The 16,792-nt window shown below is 39.0% G+C and overlaps 1 protein-coding gene across 1 annotated transcript in view; it reads right to left on the bottom strand.

Annotated features, from left to right (window-relative positions):
* Window positions 1-247: 247 nt before the first annotated feature.
* LOC135415094 (sterile alpha motif domain-containing protein 1-like) overlaps window positions 248-16,792 on the bottom strand; it is a 35,874-nt gene continuing 19,329 nt past the window's right edge. The window contains exons 2-3 of the mRNA XM_064656650.1: window positions 562-1,260; window positions 248-468 (exon numbers count right to left, since the gene is read on the bottom strand). Coding sequence (XP_064512720.1) covers window positions 399-468; window positions 562-1,260 — 769 coding nt within the window. The 3' untranslated portion in view covers window positions 248-398. The remainder of the gene's footprint in view (window positions 469-561; window positions 1,261-16,792) is intronic.

The raw sequence follows: 16,792 nt of genomic DNA, 5'->3' as shown, positions 1-16,792 counted from the left end.
GTCCCTCTTCTGAATGCTTCAGCACATGTCTAATCTTTCTGAATTCAGGGATATATAAAAAAGCTCTATTGAATCCAGAGCTCTTTGAGAAACTGCAAAAAAATGCAGCTCCTGCTACCTGAAATATCTGAACCCTTCAAAATATTCAATGTATTACCTGTTTATGTCTGATCTTTTTGCTCCTGAACTTACACATCTGTCATTATCCAAATGTATCAGAAGCACATCAGTTACAGACACAGCCAGCTGCCTTATGTGTGAATTTAACTAAATGAGAATACGCAAAATAATATTTTAAAGATGCAGAATTTAGCCCATGCTGGCAATCCGCCCTTTCCCTTCCGATGCCAATTCGTTCCAGAGGCCAAGCAGTGCCTGCAGGTGGGGGACAGCGATCCTCACCGGGCACACCGGGCGCTGTGCACGGGGGCCGTCCTCCTCCACACTTCAAGGCCGGGGAAAGCAAAGCTGGGAGGACAAGGGACGGAGTGCTCTGCAGAGCCATTCTCGGTTGCAACACTCATCGCAATTAATTAATTTATATATTTATTAACATAATACTTTTCATTCGACATTTTCTTTAGTAGAAAGCACTGCCTGAGGCTGTGGGCTTGTGGGCTCTGGATCTGGTTTCCGCCTGTCCTCCAGCGAGAAGGTGCCCGGGTATGACGGTGCCCTCCTGCTCCCTTCTCACTCGGGCTCCCGGTACCGCCGCGGCCCATCCGGGTCACCCGCCCCGAGCCCCGGGCGCGCCCCCGACCGCGCGTGCCCGCGAGCGCGCATCTCCGCGCACGCAGCTGCCACCGAGCGCGTCTGTTTGTGCGTGCTAAAAATAGACGGGAGAGCCTGACAACTGCGTTCTGATTGGCTGCCGCTGAGGAGCCGGCAGCCAATGGGGGCGCGGGGAGCGGCGGGGCGCGGGGCTCGTGGCGCGGCGGGACTCGGGGCTCGTGGCGCGGCGGGACTCGGGGAGGATGCGGGCGGGAGGTCTGCGGGAGCCAGCGGGGATTGTTGGAGATGCCGCCCTCGCCCCTGCCGCAAGCGCAGCCGTCCCCCCCCTTCCCTCCTGGCACCAGTAGCCGCGGGCCGCCGTCGCCCTCCGCCTCCCGCCGGCCTGTGGGGGCCGCTGCCCTCTCGCGGCGCCGCCGCGGCTGCCGCCCCCGCTCCACTCCGGCAGGGGGCGGCCGTGGCCGTGTCGGGGCGTTCCCTTCCTCAGGGTGCCTTGGAGTAAACAAAGGCAGCTCCGTGGAAAGTTGAGCTCTTTAGGTGAATGCGTCACCAGTCTGTTTCCATGTATTTCGTACATCCTGAAGACATTTCGTGCGCTTCCGTGTACTAAGTAGTACCTGCAGTGACAGACAAATCAGGGAAGCAACATGTGCTGAAAGAACAAAAATGAAGTAAAAATGTTTTGGTTTTTTTTTTTTTTTCCGTGGAATTACCAAGGAATACTGTTAAACCAGTTGCAATGGAAGATTAGGAGAATGACCTCATATCTATACAGCGAATACATCAATCTGTACCATAAATTAATCGAATCAGTAATTTCACTGGAAAGAAGCATCAGCATTATCTATAAATACGGTTATACAAAGATATATTAAAAATAAAATTTGCTAATCAAATTGCTTTATAGTCCCAAAAAGTGCACTGGGGGAACTTGGAAAGCAGAAGCAAGAGCTGATTATAAGGGTGCTGTGTCCTAATTTATTCAAGCACTGAATAACACCTCTGAAACTGTCAAAGTATGTCACAGTCTTGAGCAGTGTTTTGACTTTTATATCTCTTTTCCCAGTACCTCTTTTTCATGGGCACCACACAGACTGAGTATCACAGAGGTGTGAGTCCAAGTGTAGCAAAGGTAAAAACAGTAAAGAAGGGAAATGAAAGAAGAATTTCTCCCAAATAAATTTGTATCTTTTGATTTTATCTGAGCTTGTGCCTTAACTCACGGTGATAGAAGGAAGCAAGCAGTTCTGTGTTCTGGTCCACTTTAAGTTCTTCTAAAAACTTCTTCTGAAACTTCTAAAAATCATTATTTTCTCTTGCTGTTACATTATGCACAGATAGCCTTCAGTACCTGAGCATTATCTTGTCCATATGAGCTGTTGGTGTCAACTTGTAATTTACATACTAATTGCTCACAATCTTTACCAGTAGAAAAGTGAACTGTCCACAATTCAAAGGATTTCTTAATTATCAAGGAAAAGTACTTCATGGCGAAGAGTATAGCCGGTAATTATCTACTGCCAAGTGTCAAAACACGTGTAAAATGAATGTTAACTGCCGGCAACAGAAGGAAGCTGATTTCTTCTGTGGCAGTTTGAGGCTTCTAGCATGAAAAAGAGAATAATTGGTCACATGTTCTATTAGCTTCAAACGTAATTGTATTTTCTGTGTGGTGATGGCATTCAGGAGATAGTGTAATAACTCTGGTGCTGTAAATTCAGAGGTGCAGGCTACACACAGAGGGACCATTCTCCACATGGGTTCTGAGCACTTCTGAGGGCTTACATCACACCTTGCCACTGGTGGGAGTTTTCCTGTGTGCACACAGTCACCCTTCCTCTCTGTGGGCAGCAGCAGAAATTTGTTGGGTTTTAACCAGTCCCACCACCTGATCATCCTCTCCTGTGTCATCACCACACAAAGCCAGAACGAAAGGGTTAAGGCTTTTTAGTAGGGTAAATGTTCGTATTTCTCTTGGATTTAACTGGAAGATTTTTCATGCAAGTCAAAAATGTGAAACTTCTTTAAATTTGCCCTTTTGCTGTATAAGAGAGTCCAGCTGGTTTTCATTTTGCTGCGTGCAGCTGCAAATACTTCCAAAGTTTAGAAAAGCATAGTAACTTGGTGATCTGTGCCTAAAAAAGTTTATACTGACTTTTAATACAATATTTGAACACTTTCAGTACCACAGCTTGAAGATCTTTCAAAGCAATAACCTTTTAGATTAGTCCTTCAACAAGAACATCTTCAGCTTTTATTGATTTTTTTTATAGATTGCTTAGTAAACTTTTAACTTCTTTTTGCAGATTAATCTCACTTATATTTTTAATTTGCTTCTTAGTCTTTGTCATACATTTTATTTCCAACACTGTTTCTTGCAGTGTCATGTATGGCTTCAGTCTCTTACCTTTTATAACTTCTGAATAACTGTTTTATGGTGACAAGTCTTGCTGCATATGCGCTGTTAATGTAAATGCGATATTTTGTGTTGATTAATGTATAAAGTTCTCGAGGGCATCTGTTCAGGTTCACATGTATAATTTCTTTTACTAAAATGTTTGACTTAAACCTTTTCTGAGGTGCTTGTATTATATTTTCTTTACAGTGAATCCCTCTGGTTGCTTTTCTGAGAGCTTTAATTATAATGCTGTCTCTAAGACAATTATGTAATTGTTTTCATTTTCATTCAGAATTTGGTAATTATATTAAAAAACACTGAAAAATGCATCAGCTGCCATATGAAGAAACTCAGTTACTAAAAGAAAAAGTACCTAGAAGAGAAACACAGTTGAGAAGATTCTACTAATAACCGGCAAATGAAATAAAAATGAAAAAGAAATAGGGAAGATTGAGCTTTCTGGACTCCTTCAGACTATTGATTTAAATTATAAACTTTTTGTAGCTTTGATGATGGCAGAAATGTGATGCTTCAGTGAAAATTTATAAATATAGTTGTAGTAGTTAAACATTTCCATAAGTATGGTAGAATAGAGTGCTGAAAGGACAGGTGTTTTATTGTTTTATAATTTTTCTTATTTAATATTTTAAAGATAGATTCTTTTTCTGCTCTCCCTAGTTCTAGCATTGCCCCAGTCACGTGTGTGTACTTTTCATGTTTTATTGAAACAGATGGCATATCTCCTCCTTCTAGGCTCAGGCAAGGGGGGCGTAGGAAATCTGGTAGGATTAAATTATTTTGAAACAAGAAGACATCTTTCTCATATCCTATTTCTCATACACCTGTTAGTCTTTAAAGCAGGCAGTGACAGTAAACACTCAGAAACAGGGAGCGTGTTTCAGTGGTGGTGTTCTGAAAACCCTGCACTGTTCAGTTCCTATGACTACCTGTTTTTCAAAAACAGAGTCTAAAAGTTAGCAGCTAAGCTTGACTAAGCTCAACAGTAATACTTTTAACAACCAAAAAGGGAGCAGATTAGGCATTTGTTCCAACTCTATTAGAAAACCTCTCCCCTAAATCCACCAAAGTCACACAAGGCTCAGTGCTTTTGCAAATCAGGTCATTTCTTAAAGCATATAAACATGAGTTCAGAAGCCTGATTTTCAGCTTTTCATTGTGAAAATGTTAAACAAGCTTAGTTTTTACAGAAATACTAAAAAGTCAGGGTTTTTAGAATTTAATATATGTATATGTGCTCTGGAGAAGACCTGGAATGCTATGAGTAAAATGTATTTTTCTGGCCTCTGGTTTCTGTATATATCATACATACATGCATGAAACATTATCCATCGACCATGCAGTGCAGGACATGTGAGTGAAAGAGTAGTGGCATGTCTGGAAGTCCAGATGAAAATATGACTTGAAACAGTTAGAGTTCCTGATTCAATCAGAGGTTTCGGATACGATTATGCTGCCAACAACAGTGAGTGTTCAGGCAAGCATTTATGCTGTTTGATGAATTCCCATTCGATCCTGCAGGAATGTCTGTTCAAATCCATGTCTGAGATACTTACATTTCTATCAGAGTAGTGGCAATGAGTATTTTTAATGTTAACATCTACTTTAACACTTACTAAAGTAATACAATAGTTGCATAAAATGTACAGGACGTTTATTTGGGGCCTCAGTCCTACTCTACTACTAGTAAAACAGATTTCCCAGCATGGGGAATTCTCTATTTCTGTCAGCATACTTGTGCAAATAGCTTAGAACTTGATCATGGAGTAAACCTGGTCAGACAGGTTGTCCTCTTTCCTCATGTGAACATTCACCATAGAATTGAGATCTTCGGAACATGTTGTGAAAACATTTTTAAAATGTAGTGATTCTAAAGCTAAAATTCACATATAGATTTATGATAATGAAAGTTCAAAATGAAGAGTAGTACCTGCAATTTAACATATAGGTCAATCTCTGACTTATAGTGAAACTCAAAGCGAAACCTATCCTGGTAGTCGTGAGTGCCCAGCTTCTTCATGTGACCAGGGAAAGGATTAAATTGGTCAGGGGTCTGATTTAGTAAAGCAAATCCTGTTTTCCCACAGGTTTCTAAGGACCTTGTTGGTGAATACTGGATTGTTTTGAGAGGCAGACCATCAGAAATTTGAGCTGGCATAATGAAATGTGTGCAGTTCAGAGCTGTGCATCTCTAACTCCAAGTGACATGGCTATGATATGTGGCCCATAGCTAATCTGTGGTGTTCCGTTAAACAACAAAATTGGTACTGTTTTCAGTTTGAATGCTGGTGAGCAATCCACGAGAAACTTGAAAAGATTCACTGATGTTTGTCCTTTGGCTCCAGAACGTGGGGAGTTGGTTTGAAGGACTAAAGTCTTGTGTGGTTTTTTTAGGGGCCTGAACATGCTTGTGTCAGGTTACATCTCATATCAGAAATTTAATAACCGCAATCAAATGTTTCTCTGGTTTTTCCATAGCCACATTTTAAAATTGTGCCGTAGTTTTTCTCGTAAAACATACTTCAGATATCATATTTTTGTTCGGCTTTCAGCCATTCAGCTTCCAGTGAGCAGCCACTGTTGTCAAAGTGCCAAGAAGGTGTCAGTACAAATTCACATTTGAGAAGGCAGAAGATCGCATAGACATGTTAAGATTCATTATTGATCAGGACTTTGTCTCCACAAACTCAGGTTATTATTTTCACTGGAGTCAGGAGTCCTACTGCCTGGATGAAGAAGTAACTTGGATCTTATCCAGCTATTGATATTTCTAAAGTAATGATATGGCTCTAAATCTGGCCGCAATGATGCATTGCCTCACCACACAGATCTTATTACATGTGCCTGTCATTAGTAATGCTTCTGACTTTGACTTTTGAATGCCTTGAACACAGAGCCTAGTGGTTTTCATTTTAATAGGTTCTGTGTGCAAGACAATCCTTTTACTCTTGTATAGTGTTGCCAGTGGATTGCTTACTGCTGACAATCATGCAAGCAAGTTGCTGGATGTGCAAAATGTGCTGCTTGGGGGAATTGTGCAGTACCAGAATACTATTATGTAAACAGGTAATCTGCACTGTTTTTCACCACAAAAGTTCTGAATTTAATATTAAGGTCAAAATGACATGTCATCCTCATAAAATATTCTGATTTCTCATATTCATAAGTGTCTCTGTAAGACTCACTCAGCAGTATTATGGGCTAATAAAAATACCTACTGCGGCAAAGAGTATTCCAAAGTCACTGGTCCAAAGTTGCTCTTTTCTTTTTTAGAGCTTATATGAGTTGATGGAAATGTCACTGAGCTACAAAATGAGTAATGAAACCTGGATTTGGTCTGGTGTTTTTGGCTGCTGAGGAGCATGCCTCCCTCAGTTCACGCTGTGTGACAGCACCTGTACCACTGCGGGAATACTTGTGTTGCTACAGAGCTCTGGCAGAGCAGACACAGCAAATCCACTCGCACCTCCTGCACTGTGACGCTGAAATGCAAACCGAGCAAGGCCAAAGTGATGTCGTTTGGAGAACAGAGGTGGTCTGAAAGCCAGGGTATTTTTGCCTTTTTTTACCCACATGTGCTACCATCAATTCAGTGCTCATGTGATTTCTTAGTCAGCCTAGATAATCAGATGCCAGGTGATACTCCTTTTGCACTGCTGGACAATATTTTAAGTAAAAGCGTGAGGAATGAACTGTGTATGTTTGTCCCTTCAGGTGAGATTCTTCTCACTAAACTTAGATACTTGCTTTACAGGTGCCAATTCTAGATCACAGCCATCTCATTTTAGTATACATGTTTGTGTATAGTGTACTGTTGTATGCTGCAGTATACAAGTGAACTATTGTAGATGTCAGCGTTTACTACTGTAGGTACTCGTTGATTTTTTGAATCCCATACTCCAAATTAATGGAAAATATGACTACCTTCCACTTTATTTGCTTGCTTGCTTACTACTTTACCATGAGTACTTTCTTTTATTTTTGATTCCCATCAATCTATTTGTGATGAACAAGCCTGTCCAAGAGCGCTTGGTCTTCAAGTTCATTAGTAAAAAGAGAAGGATGTGATTCTAAAACTAATTCTCTAAACTTGTCAGACTAAACTCACTTTCAGGGATCTTGTCAAAGCCTGATTTTGGAAGGAATTTTTTTGACATCACATTAATTCCATCTGGGATACGTGTGATAATAGGAAAAAGAATAATTATTAGTATTACATTATTTAAAGGTATACCCAGGCTTTCTGCTATATATGTGTCTCAAGGTTCTTGTGTATTTTTTATTTGTGTATGTGTTTTGGGGCTGTTGCCTTTTGCTATTTGCCCTGTGCTCATGCATATTTCATAAGTCAGCTGGTAGAGTCATCACTGTAAATATAGTAATTTATTCTTTTTTATTTTATTTGGCATGAGGAACAGACCTCCAAGCATAATTCTAGCTTTATATGTCTTCTTAAATATATTCTATGCATAGTATGGATTCAGTAAACTCTTTGGCCTGGTCGAAAGGATTTTCTTTTTTTTTGTTTTTCTTTCATTATTTTAAATGAAGGTAAAAGAATACAATTTAAAACTGTCCACTAGAAATATTCATTAGTCATTATTAGGGTTCATAATAACAAGAGTCTTGGCTTTATTTTATTTAAAATATTGAAATATTATTTAGATGGAACCTGAGCAAACCAAATTATGTCAATGCCTTGCTTCCTGGAGTCTTGCACTTCACCCACCACAGAAATTAGAATATGGAAAAAATAAAAGTCTAATACCAATGAGATAAAATCAGCACAATGAAAAAAGAAGATAATTGCATTGCTCAGCTGTCACGAGGCCAGCATAAAAAAATTAAATTACTCATCTTCCATCTCAGGCACAGCCTGCTCAAACATACATATATAATTATTTATTTGTATGGGTTTGATTCCTTAGCAAAATGTCACTACTTTATAATGTGGTTTAACCACTTGGGGATTCTGTTCAAATAGTTCATTTATAGTTTTATCACTGAACTACAAAAAACTGTTCTGGACTCTAATATAATTAAGTTGCATGCAAGTGTTTTATTATCATTAAGTCTTACTGTGTCTAAGTACATGAATTCAAAGACAGCTCTCCTGCAAAGATAAGATACAATATGGAATGAACAAGGGCTGCTTTCTAGTGAAGGCATATTCCTTACCAAACCACTCCTTCAGGCAAGAGTGTGCTCAAGACCCAAACATCAAAAAATTTTCATATAACAATGTAATTTTGACTTTGGAGGTAAGTGAAAAATTGATTTAGACCATTTCTCAAAAGAAAAGGATTCAGCTTTATAATTCATAAGTGTGTTTTTGAGAGTTTTAACCATGATTTTATGAGCAAAATATATAAAAATTACAATATACAACAATGCTGTAAAGAAAAACCACTGGTATAAAATCTTTGAATAATAGTTGCCATTGATTTAAAAATTTTGACAAAATGTGATACTCCCACTAGGTGGAGAGTCTGAAATAAGAAAGAAAGATTTTCTGGGTTGGAGGTGCAGATATACTTTTGTAGAGAGCCTTTATGCAGTCCTCAAGCTGAACAAAGTATAACAGTTTTGTCTTATAGAACTTAAGGTTAAGGCTGAGCAAATAGAATTCATGCTAATTTTCATGCAAATTTAGCACTTTTTTTCTTTTTTTTTTCCTCGATTGGGAGTCATTCCTGGTTTTTGGACAGTGTGTTAGTGGTTGGTGTTTGCGGAAGTTACTTGGATAAATTTGAATTTTCAGCCAGTGGGTTATTTACAAACTGTTTGCTTTGACTGTTAACCCTGCTCTATTATATATTTGCTTTGGTTCATTCTATGGAATCTAATTAATCAGCCTAAATTCCACTGTGTGTAATGCCTACCAGTGCAAATGAGAGGAACCCTTTTGCTTCTCTGACAGGCATCAGGAAGTGCTTTGGCAAATCATATTGCACTGGCATGCTTCAGCGTCTTTCTCTTTCTTGAAAGAAAAATGAGGAAAAAAGATAAATCTAGTACAAAGAGATCTTTTTGTGATGTTAGTAGCAGACCCAGAAAGTTACTGTTAATATAGGAAACTTCCTGAGCTCTGGGAGAGTCACACCATGGAAGATATCAGTTACTTTCACTCTGTGAAAGTAACTGTAAACAAAAAACTTGCTGACTTGCCATTTTTTGTCAATATCAGCAAATATCTACTCACAGGCAAGGATCGTGAGTAGTGACCCACTTCCTAGAACTGATTTTTCCTCCTTTTATTTTTTACAAACCTTTTGAAAAATTAATTCAAAGGGAATAAAAAGAGGAATGTTGTGGTTGAGCATTCTGTAATCTAACATGACTGAGGAAGTGGCTGTTTGGTACGAGTTCCCTCTCCAGTTAAGGAGGGAAAAAAAGCAGTGTTAGAAATTAGTTCAGCCAGTGCAATACTAGGTCTGTATGATAGGTCCTTTGAGGCTATACATTTCTTTCTCCAAACTAGAGGTGGAGGAAGAGCTTACTTAGATGTAGATCCTCAAGTTATATGAGATGGTGCCAATGCCAAAAGAGATTGGGAAACTGGCATGAGTTCAGTACAGACCCACCAGTGTAGCCAAGGAGCTGGAGCACCTACCCTCTAGGGAGAGGCTGAGGAACTGGAGCTGACTCAGCTGCGAGCAAAGGTGGCCTTTTGGGGGCTTATGAAGTAGCCATCAAGAAGATGGAATCAGGCTCTTCACAATGAGGCAACGTCTGCATATTGAAACAAGAGCAACTGAGAATATAAGGAAAAACTTTTCGTGGTCAGACCAGTCAAGCAGTCCCTTTCAATCTGAATTGTGATCCTCTTTTACTGTAAGATCTGACTGTCCAGGTCAAATGTACTGTTGAGTGAGTTGTTGGATCTCCACTGGTGTCTTGTCTCTCATGAAGTCATTAAAATATTGGAAAAGGAAGTTGCATTGCTGCTTTAAAAACCATTTACACAGTCCGCTATTGGAAGGTCCTCTATAGCAACTGCTCTGTTTGAGAGCTGTTTATTGTAAGCTCATTTCATATCCTTATGAAGGTGTGACATTACAATATTCCACTGTTTTCTCTATTTTTGCTGTGTTTAACTTAACATTTGAACTATATGCACCAGAGTTTACTGTGACTTTTATGAGCTTTTTAATAAAAATGTTTGCCTGATCATTTTTTAGTCTTTCTACATGTAGTATCATTATTTTCTCAAGGGCCAGCTGACATAACTGTTTGAACACAGGCATCTTGACATGTCTTGTTCTTCTCCTCTTTTCTGTCTCTCAAGTTCCCCTGTTAATCTGTGTTCATTATTGCTAACATAATGAGTTTACTCCCAACCCCAAAGTAGGTCACAAATAAAGCAAAGCTCTTGTGGCCTCTATGAATCATATCCCCCTTAAAAATATACCAACTTCTTCACCCAAAATTCTTTATCCCTCACAGTAGAGAAATCAACCTGTCATTGCTAAAAAAAACAGAGTCAATAGGTTAGAAATTTATCCAGACACCTAAACCTCTCCACTACTGCTATTTCTTTTTCCGGAGTTTGTTAATTTTGTCCAGTTTGTTATTTTTATAGTTTTCCCTGAGTTTCTGTGTGAGAAACCACTATGTGCAGTTTAGCATACGAAGATACTAGCAACAGAAGTAAGCTGCAAGTCTCAGACTTCAAAACCAGGAACAGAAAATGCACTCTGAAAGTCAAAATCAAAGTGACAGCTTAGCCATGAGTATTCCATTCCTGCTTCTGGAAAGGTGAGATTCTGAGGAGAGATACAATGCACTCGAACAGGATCAGCTTCACATATTTATTGACAGCTGAAATATGGCAAATACAGCCTAGGAAAAAAAATTAAATATTTAATTCTACCTTTCCTTTTAGACAAAATGCAGTTCAATTCTTGTTTCGTGAGTGGTGGGGTCGCAGGAGGAAGACTTCTCCTTGCATTATTCTTTCAATGAGATGTTATCCTTGGGTTTTAGTACAAGGTAGTAGAAGATGGATCACCTAGAGAGGTGAGACTGAGTCCTGGGTCTGTGAATAAACCTGTCTATTGCACAGGGCAATTAGACATTTTACTTTACTGATCTTCTGTTGCCCCTCTTATACTTTGCCTGTCTAGTTTTATAGGAATACATTCAGGAAAGAGATGTAGTCTGGTTGGTGTTTGTTGATACCCTCAAAAGTTCTATAAAATGTTTGAAAATCATATTCTGGCTATTTCAAAATCTAACTGGAGTCATAAGGACAACCTGAGTTCTTCACAACTTGGTGGATTATACCAATAAGAGTTCTTGATTTGATTGCCTTAGTTTCTATTCACTATAAATATGTTCCCGTCATAAGCGATCTGTGCTAATTTCACACTGAATAAAAACAGAAAACATATGAAGAAAGACTGCAAGATGGTTAAAATATATTTTTGCGTAATGACTGAAAATCTGAGTTTTGCATAGTCGATTCTCCTTTCCGTCCCTCCATGGGAACTGTTGTGTGCACAGTGCCATTAGCATGCTTTATATGGAACAAGGCTCTTCTGAAAGTTGCCTGTGTTAAATCTGCAGGGATTTGTTTCACTTTGTGGGGAAGGCACAGAAAAAGACATTTGGAATTGAAGGTGGAGAATACCGACTCCATATCCAGTCCTGAAAGCAAATATAGACTCAAACCTTGTATATCCTCTGTGTGTGTCTCAGTACTATCTGTTTTATTGGCCAATTTCATCCTCTTATTTCTCATTACTACTATTACTGGGAGTTATCTGGGGCTTGCTGCAGCATCAGGGTGCAACTGCTGTTTCAGGAAAAACTCCTTCAATAAAGCAACCAATGAAAGGTGACCTTAAGCCTAGAGGAATACATCTGGTGGAGTGCTTGCTCCTGAGTTAATATTTTGGAGGGCATACTATTGATGCTATCACTGCCTTTAGGCTCAACGTCTGCTGCATTTTTGCTCATTTGGAGGATTAACGTCTGAAGAGATTCTTTGGGACACATGCTCCTTTAACACGCGCAGTGAAGGTCAAAAATCTACCTCTGCTGTGCCTCTTCTCTATGATGCACTAGAGGTTTTTCCAGAGAGTACCAGTGGTGGAAGGTTAGCAGGGAAGAGTTTCCAGTGTCTTCTGGTCTCTGCTATCCTCCAAAGGCGTGTCTGAAGGCAGCATCACTGGATGTGCCGTCACACACTCTGTTTCCAGTCCCAGAGCTCTCCTTTGAGGTGGTGTACAAGGCAGCTGGAGTCTGTGAAGCCCCGTGGGGCTGTCAGTCAGCAGAGTGATGGTAGATGTATGTCAGAAGTAATTGATACTGGGGCTTTTTATGAAAATTGATCCGTAGCTGAGAGGGTGCAAGCCCTCCCTTCTGGCAGAGAAAACACTTCTCTGTCTCTCAAAAAAAAGGGAACAAAAAGTACTTTGAGCTGAGATATGGATCACATTTCTTTCACGTCTGAGTTATTCACTTACAGGAGAGGGCTGAGTCCATGATTATGAATCTAGATTTTGAGAGGAATGAGAAATGCCTCTTGAATGTACAGATGTGCAGGGTGAGGAAGAGTGACACAGAAGACTGAGGGATAGGCTTAGAATTATAAATTATAGCTCTAAGCTAAGACTATAACTCAGATTTTAATTTAAGACTTAAAGAAAATCAGATTTTTTTCTATGCTTTCTTTTTTTTTTCTGAAAGAGAACATTGTGTTTGGTGCTACTGGGCCTTGGAAGTTAGGGTTTGCAAGAAGAACTCTGAGAGAGAATAAAAGTTTAAAGTCAAATTTACAGAAATAATTGACATTTTCAATACACAGTTCTAAAGACTACCTGTAGCCAAGAAACAAAAAGGCATTTGAGTCATATGACAAAAAAATCCTTGTTGATTAGACTCTCCTATAGTGTCTTTGTGCCACCTCTGAGTTTTTAGTCTATTCCTAGAACCTCTTCAATTAACTTTCTGTAATGATGAATTTGAGAGCATGGTATTGCCTTTACATCTGTCTTGTTCTTTGAATCTGTTATAACAACATGTTCCAATTTAATGTTTCTGAAAAAAAAGAGAAACAAATAGGGAGACAAGAAAAAACCCACCAGCCTTAATTTAAATAAGTTGCAGGATTACTGTATGGGGCAACATGAGTGCACAATTCAATCAGGAAACTGAAAGAAAGGGGAAGGATCACAGAAAAAGAAAAAGGAATGAATTAGTGTGTGATGTCCATGTGTATTGCATATGAGAGGTTTTCCTAGCATAACCTACACTCATTTTCCAGACAGCGAAGTGCTTCACATTGCAAAAGATACTATTCAGCACTTGGAATTAGCCAGGCAAACTGAATTATCCTACACTGGGTGTCTGCCACAATCTGGGGATCTTCTTTGTCTTCAAATGGTTTAGCTGGTTTTGTGAGAGTTGCTCTTTTTGCCTGCTGTTTAAAAATCCACCCATGCTTGACCATGCTATAAACCAGATAAAATTGTTTACTTTATCTCCTGAGCCATGCCAGACATTAAAACTAAGGTGACAGGGCTGGGGAGAGTGGGTGGAGTGAGGGAATAGGGGGTGGAATGGGGCATCTGTTTAAATATGTGTTCTCCTTTGCCGTGTAACCCATGCACATGGGAAGAAAGCCATTTGAGTGTGATGTTGATGGCACAGAGATCTGATCTAAACTAATTGGGGCAAAGAAGATGAGAGAGAAATTGAGACCAGATATTGTTGGTACAGCAAAGAAAGGCTAATTTTGAAGGCTGGCACTTGCTGAGAAGGGAACAACAAGCAGCTAATTGAGGATGAAATAGGTAATACTGAGAATCTGTGATCAGGAGAAACAAATATACAGATCAGCACTTGGTGGAAAACAAAGGTGAACATATGTTTAAAATTGATAAAGTAATGCCTGATCCCATGGAATTACAGTGTCTCATTATATTTCCTTAACCTCTGTGAACTTGAAATCGTACTGTTAATGGTCTTTTAAGGTAGTTAAGTAGGTGTAGCCTCCCCCCATGTGGCACTTCAAAAGAGCCATGTTTTGTAGTTTTTTACTAATATATACATGAATTCTGTCTTATGTGTCCACTCCCATCAGCTGAGCTGTAAAACATGGAGTGATCTTTACTACCATATTACACAGCTGAGAGTAAAGAAAATACTCTTAAGTGTTGGCAGTGGTAAGAGTCCTACAGAATGGTGCTTTCACAAAAGCATTTCTTCTTTTTTCCATTGCATATTTCTGTAGAAAGCAGGTATTACCTCCAAAAGTTTAATATAATTAACAAAAAGCTATAAAATAATTAAATCACTAGCAATTCAATTTGAAAAGAAACATAAATGATTTAAAAAGGACAGGGAATAAATATCATAGCAGTATTTCAATAAGCTCAAGTAAAATACAAATGTCATGAACTTTTCTGGCTACAGAAATCCACAGGAAGCTCAGAAGCAGTTGATGTAATTTGTTTAGTTCATTCATGTTAATAAAGACCTCATTTGTTTTGCTACTAAGAATTTTTTAATTGTCTCAAATATGCCATTAGTTTTGACTTTGTTTCACATGCTTTAATTGCCAAAGGGTATCTCAAAGTTCCATTCTTTTAGAAGGGAGAAAAAGTCTTTAGAAATAACTTCTCAGTTCTTTCAATAGCAGTATTTGAAAAATCTGGGTACACTGGGACAGGAAAGTTATAAATCCCAAGACTTCACTGTGCTTCTTTCATCCGAATTCAGTCATCTCGTCATATCTGAGGAGGCAGTCCTGAATTCGCAGAGTCAAAATAGGATTGGTTTGAGAAACTCTGGCTTACTGGCATTATTTCAGATAGTGTCTTCTAAAAAATAGCTTTAATCTATTTGTATAGTGAATTATCCTTGAAATAAAGAGCTGAAAAATAAGCATCCACTTCTGTACAAAAAACACTTGATGTTCCCGTAGCTTTCCCTACAATACTCAGTCACTTTAATCTTTTGCCACTGTTTCCTTGTATTTATTTGATAGTTTAATTCAGATTTTGCTTCAGTCTTCAGAATTCACGAATAAATACCCTCTTTAAGGAAGCACATTTTCATGTGCTGGATACTCATAGCACTGAATATCCCCTTCAGTCTTCAGGTGGACACATTATTGAACTTCTTCCACTGAACTTCCAAAGTTCTTCTCTCTTGAACTTTGGGCCATTTCTAGCCCAAACCTTGAACAGTTTCTTACAAAACCATTGGTGACCCAGTGGTTAGCAAACATAGGGCTAGCAAAGTCTACCTGGTTTATGTTAACTGCTTCACTAGCGTTTTCACTTTTCTGGGTGACATCACTGTTAAAAGAATTTCCACATGTTTTAAAACAGAGACAAGGCATTCTCCTTCTAACTCTCCTGTGTAGCTTTGCAATAGAAGTGTTAGGCAGGAATCATCTGCAGGTCCCACATCCAGCTCTTCAGTGGGATTCCTCATGCCTCTCAGTTGAGCCCTTTACCCTGTTTAATGCTCATGGTTTTATGTGGACAATGGAAAGGGTAACATATTTCCCCTTGTGTCTTGACTTTTTTGTCTTCTTTTTGGTTATACTGAGGGCTCATTATAGCAGGGATCACTTGTAAAAGATGTCTGAGATCACCTCTTGTAAATCTCCTGGATTTTAGCTCTGATCTCTATTGTGGTTTTTAGCTATTTAAAACTAGAAATGTCATCTTTAGCTTTACTGAATCAAAACATAATGTGCTAAGCTCAGAAGTGCTAGATATCATTATTACTAAAAAAATATTTCCAGATAGCCAGTGGTTGAGTCATTGTGAGCTAAAACTGCATTGTAAAACACATCCTATCCTTCTCCCTGAAGAAATCAATATATCTGTGCTTCCTGACCTAGTGACCTTTTTTTTGTCTTTTTAATATTATAAGCCTTTAGTCTAAGAAATATGAACAATATCTTTGTCAGTCTTGAAAGGTCTTTTATTACATTCAGAGACAAAAATCATATTATTCACAGCAACCTTGGTGCTTGTTAGTGTAAGGAGAAAATCTGTATAATTCCACTACGAACACTAATGCAAGAAAATAAGAGAAAGGCAATGCTGCGTATGAATCTTATTGAACTGCAAACTGCCTTCTCAGTCAGAGCTGTACACTGATGCAGATCAGATGCTGACATAATGCTGTTATGCAAGGAGGATGACAAGAGCTGCAGTGATTAAGACACTTGCTGTGTTCAGACTGTGTTGTCCTTTCACTTCAGAACAAAACACTGACAAATTAACTGCTTGAAACGGATCACTCTAAAGTGGCTCAAGAATCAAACACATCTCTGTACTCTGCTGACTTTTCACCTAATTCTTTTTTGTTGGGGTTTTTGGGGTTTTTTTTGTGTTTGTTTTGGTTTGGTTTTTGTTTGGTTGATTTGGTTTTTTTGGGTTTTTTTCTTCCAAGGTGCTTTGTGGAGCACACCAAGATGAACATCCCCTTTTCCTTGCTGCATCTTGGGACAGCTCTCTCATACTGGATGCACATGCATATGCTGTGCAGAGTGGTACATGGCAACTTCTAAATTTAAGACATGTGCTCCTGCATCACTACACATCCTCAATAATACAAATTACAGCATTTGTGTCTGGCCTTGCAGTAGCTGTTTTTCAATAGAGCCATGTCAGGAATCAG

Source organism: Pseudopipra pipra, chromosome 5, assembly GCF_036250125.1.
Source record: "Pseudopipra pipra isolate bDixPip1 chromosome 5, bDixPip1.hap1, whole genome shotgun sequence".
NCBI classification, from domain to species: domain Eukaryota; kingdom Metazoa; phylum Chordata; class Aves; order Passeriformes; family Pipridae; genus Pseudopipra; species Pseudopipra pipra.
This window is presented reverse-complemented; position numbering and strand designations above follow the sequence as displayed.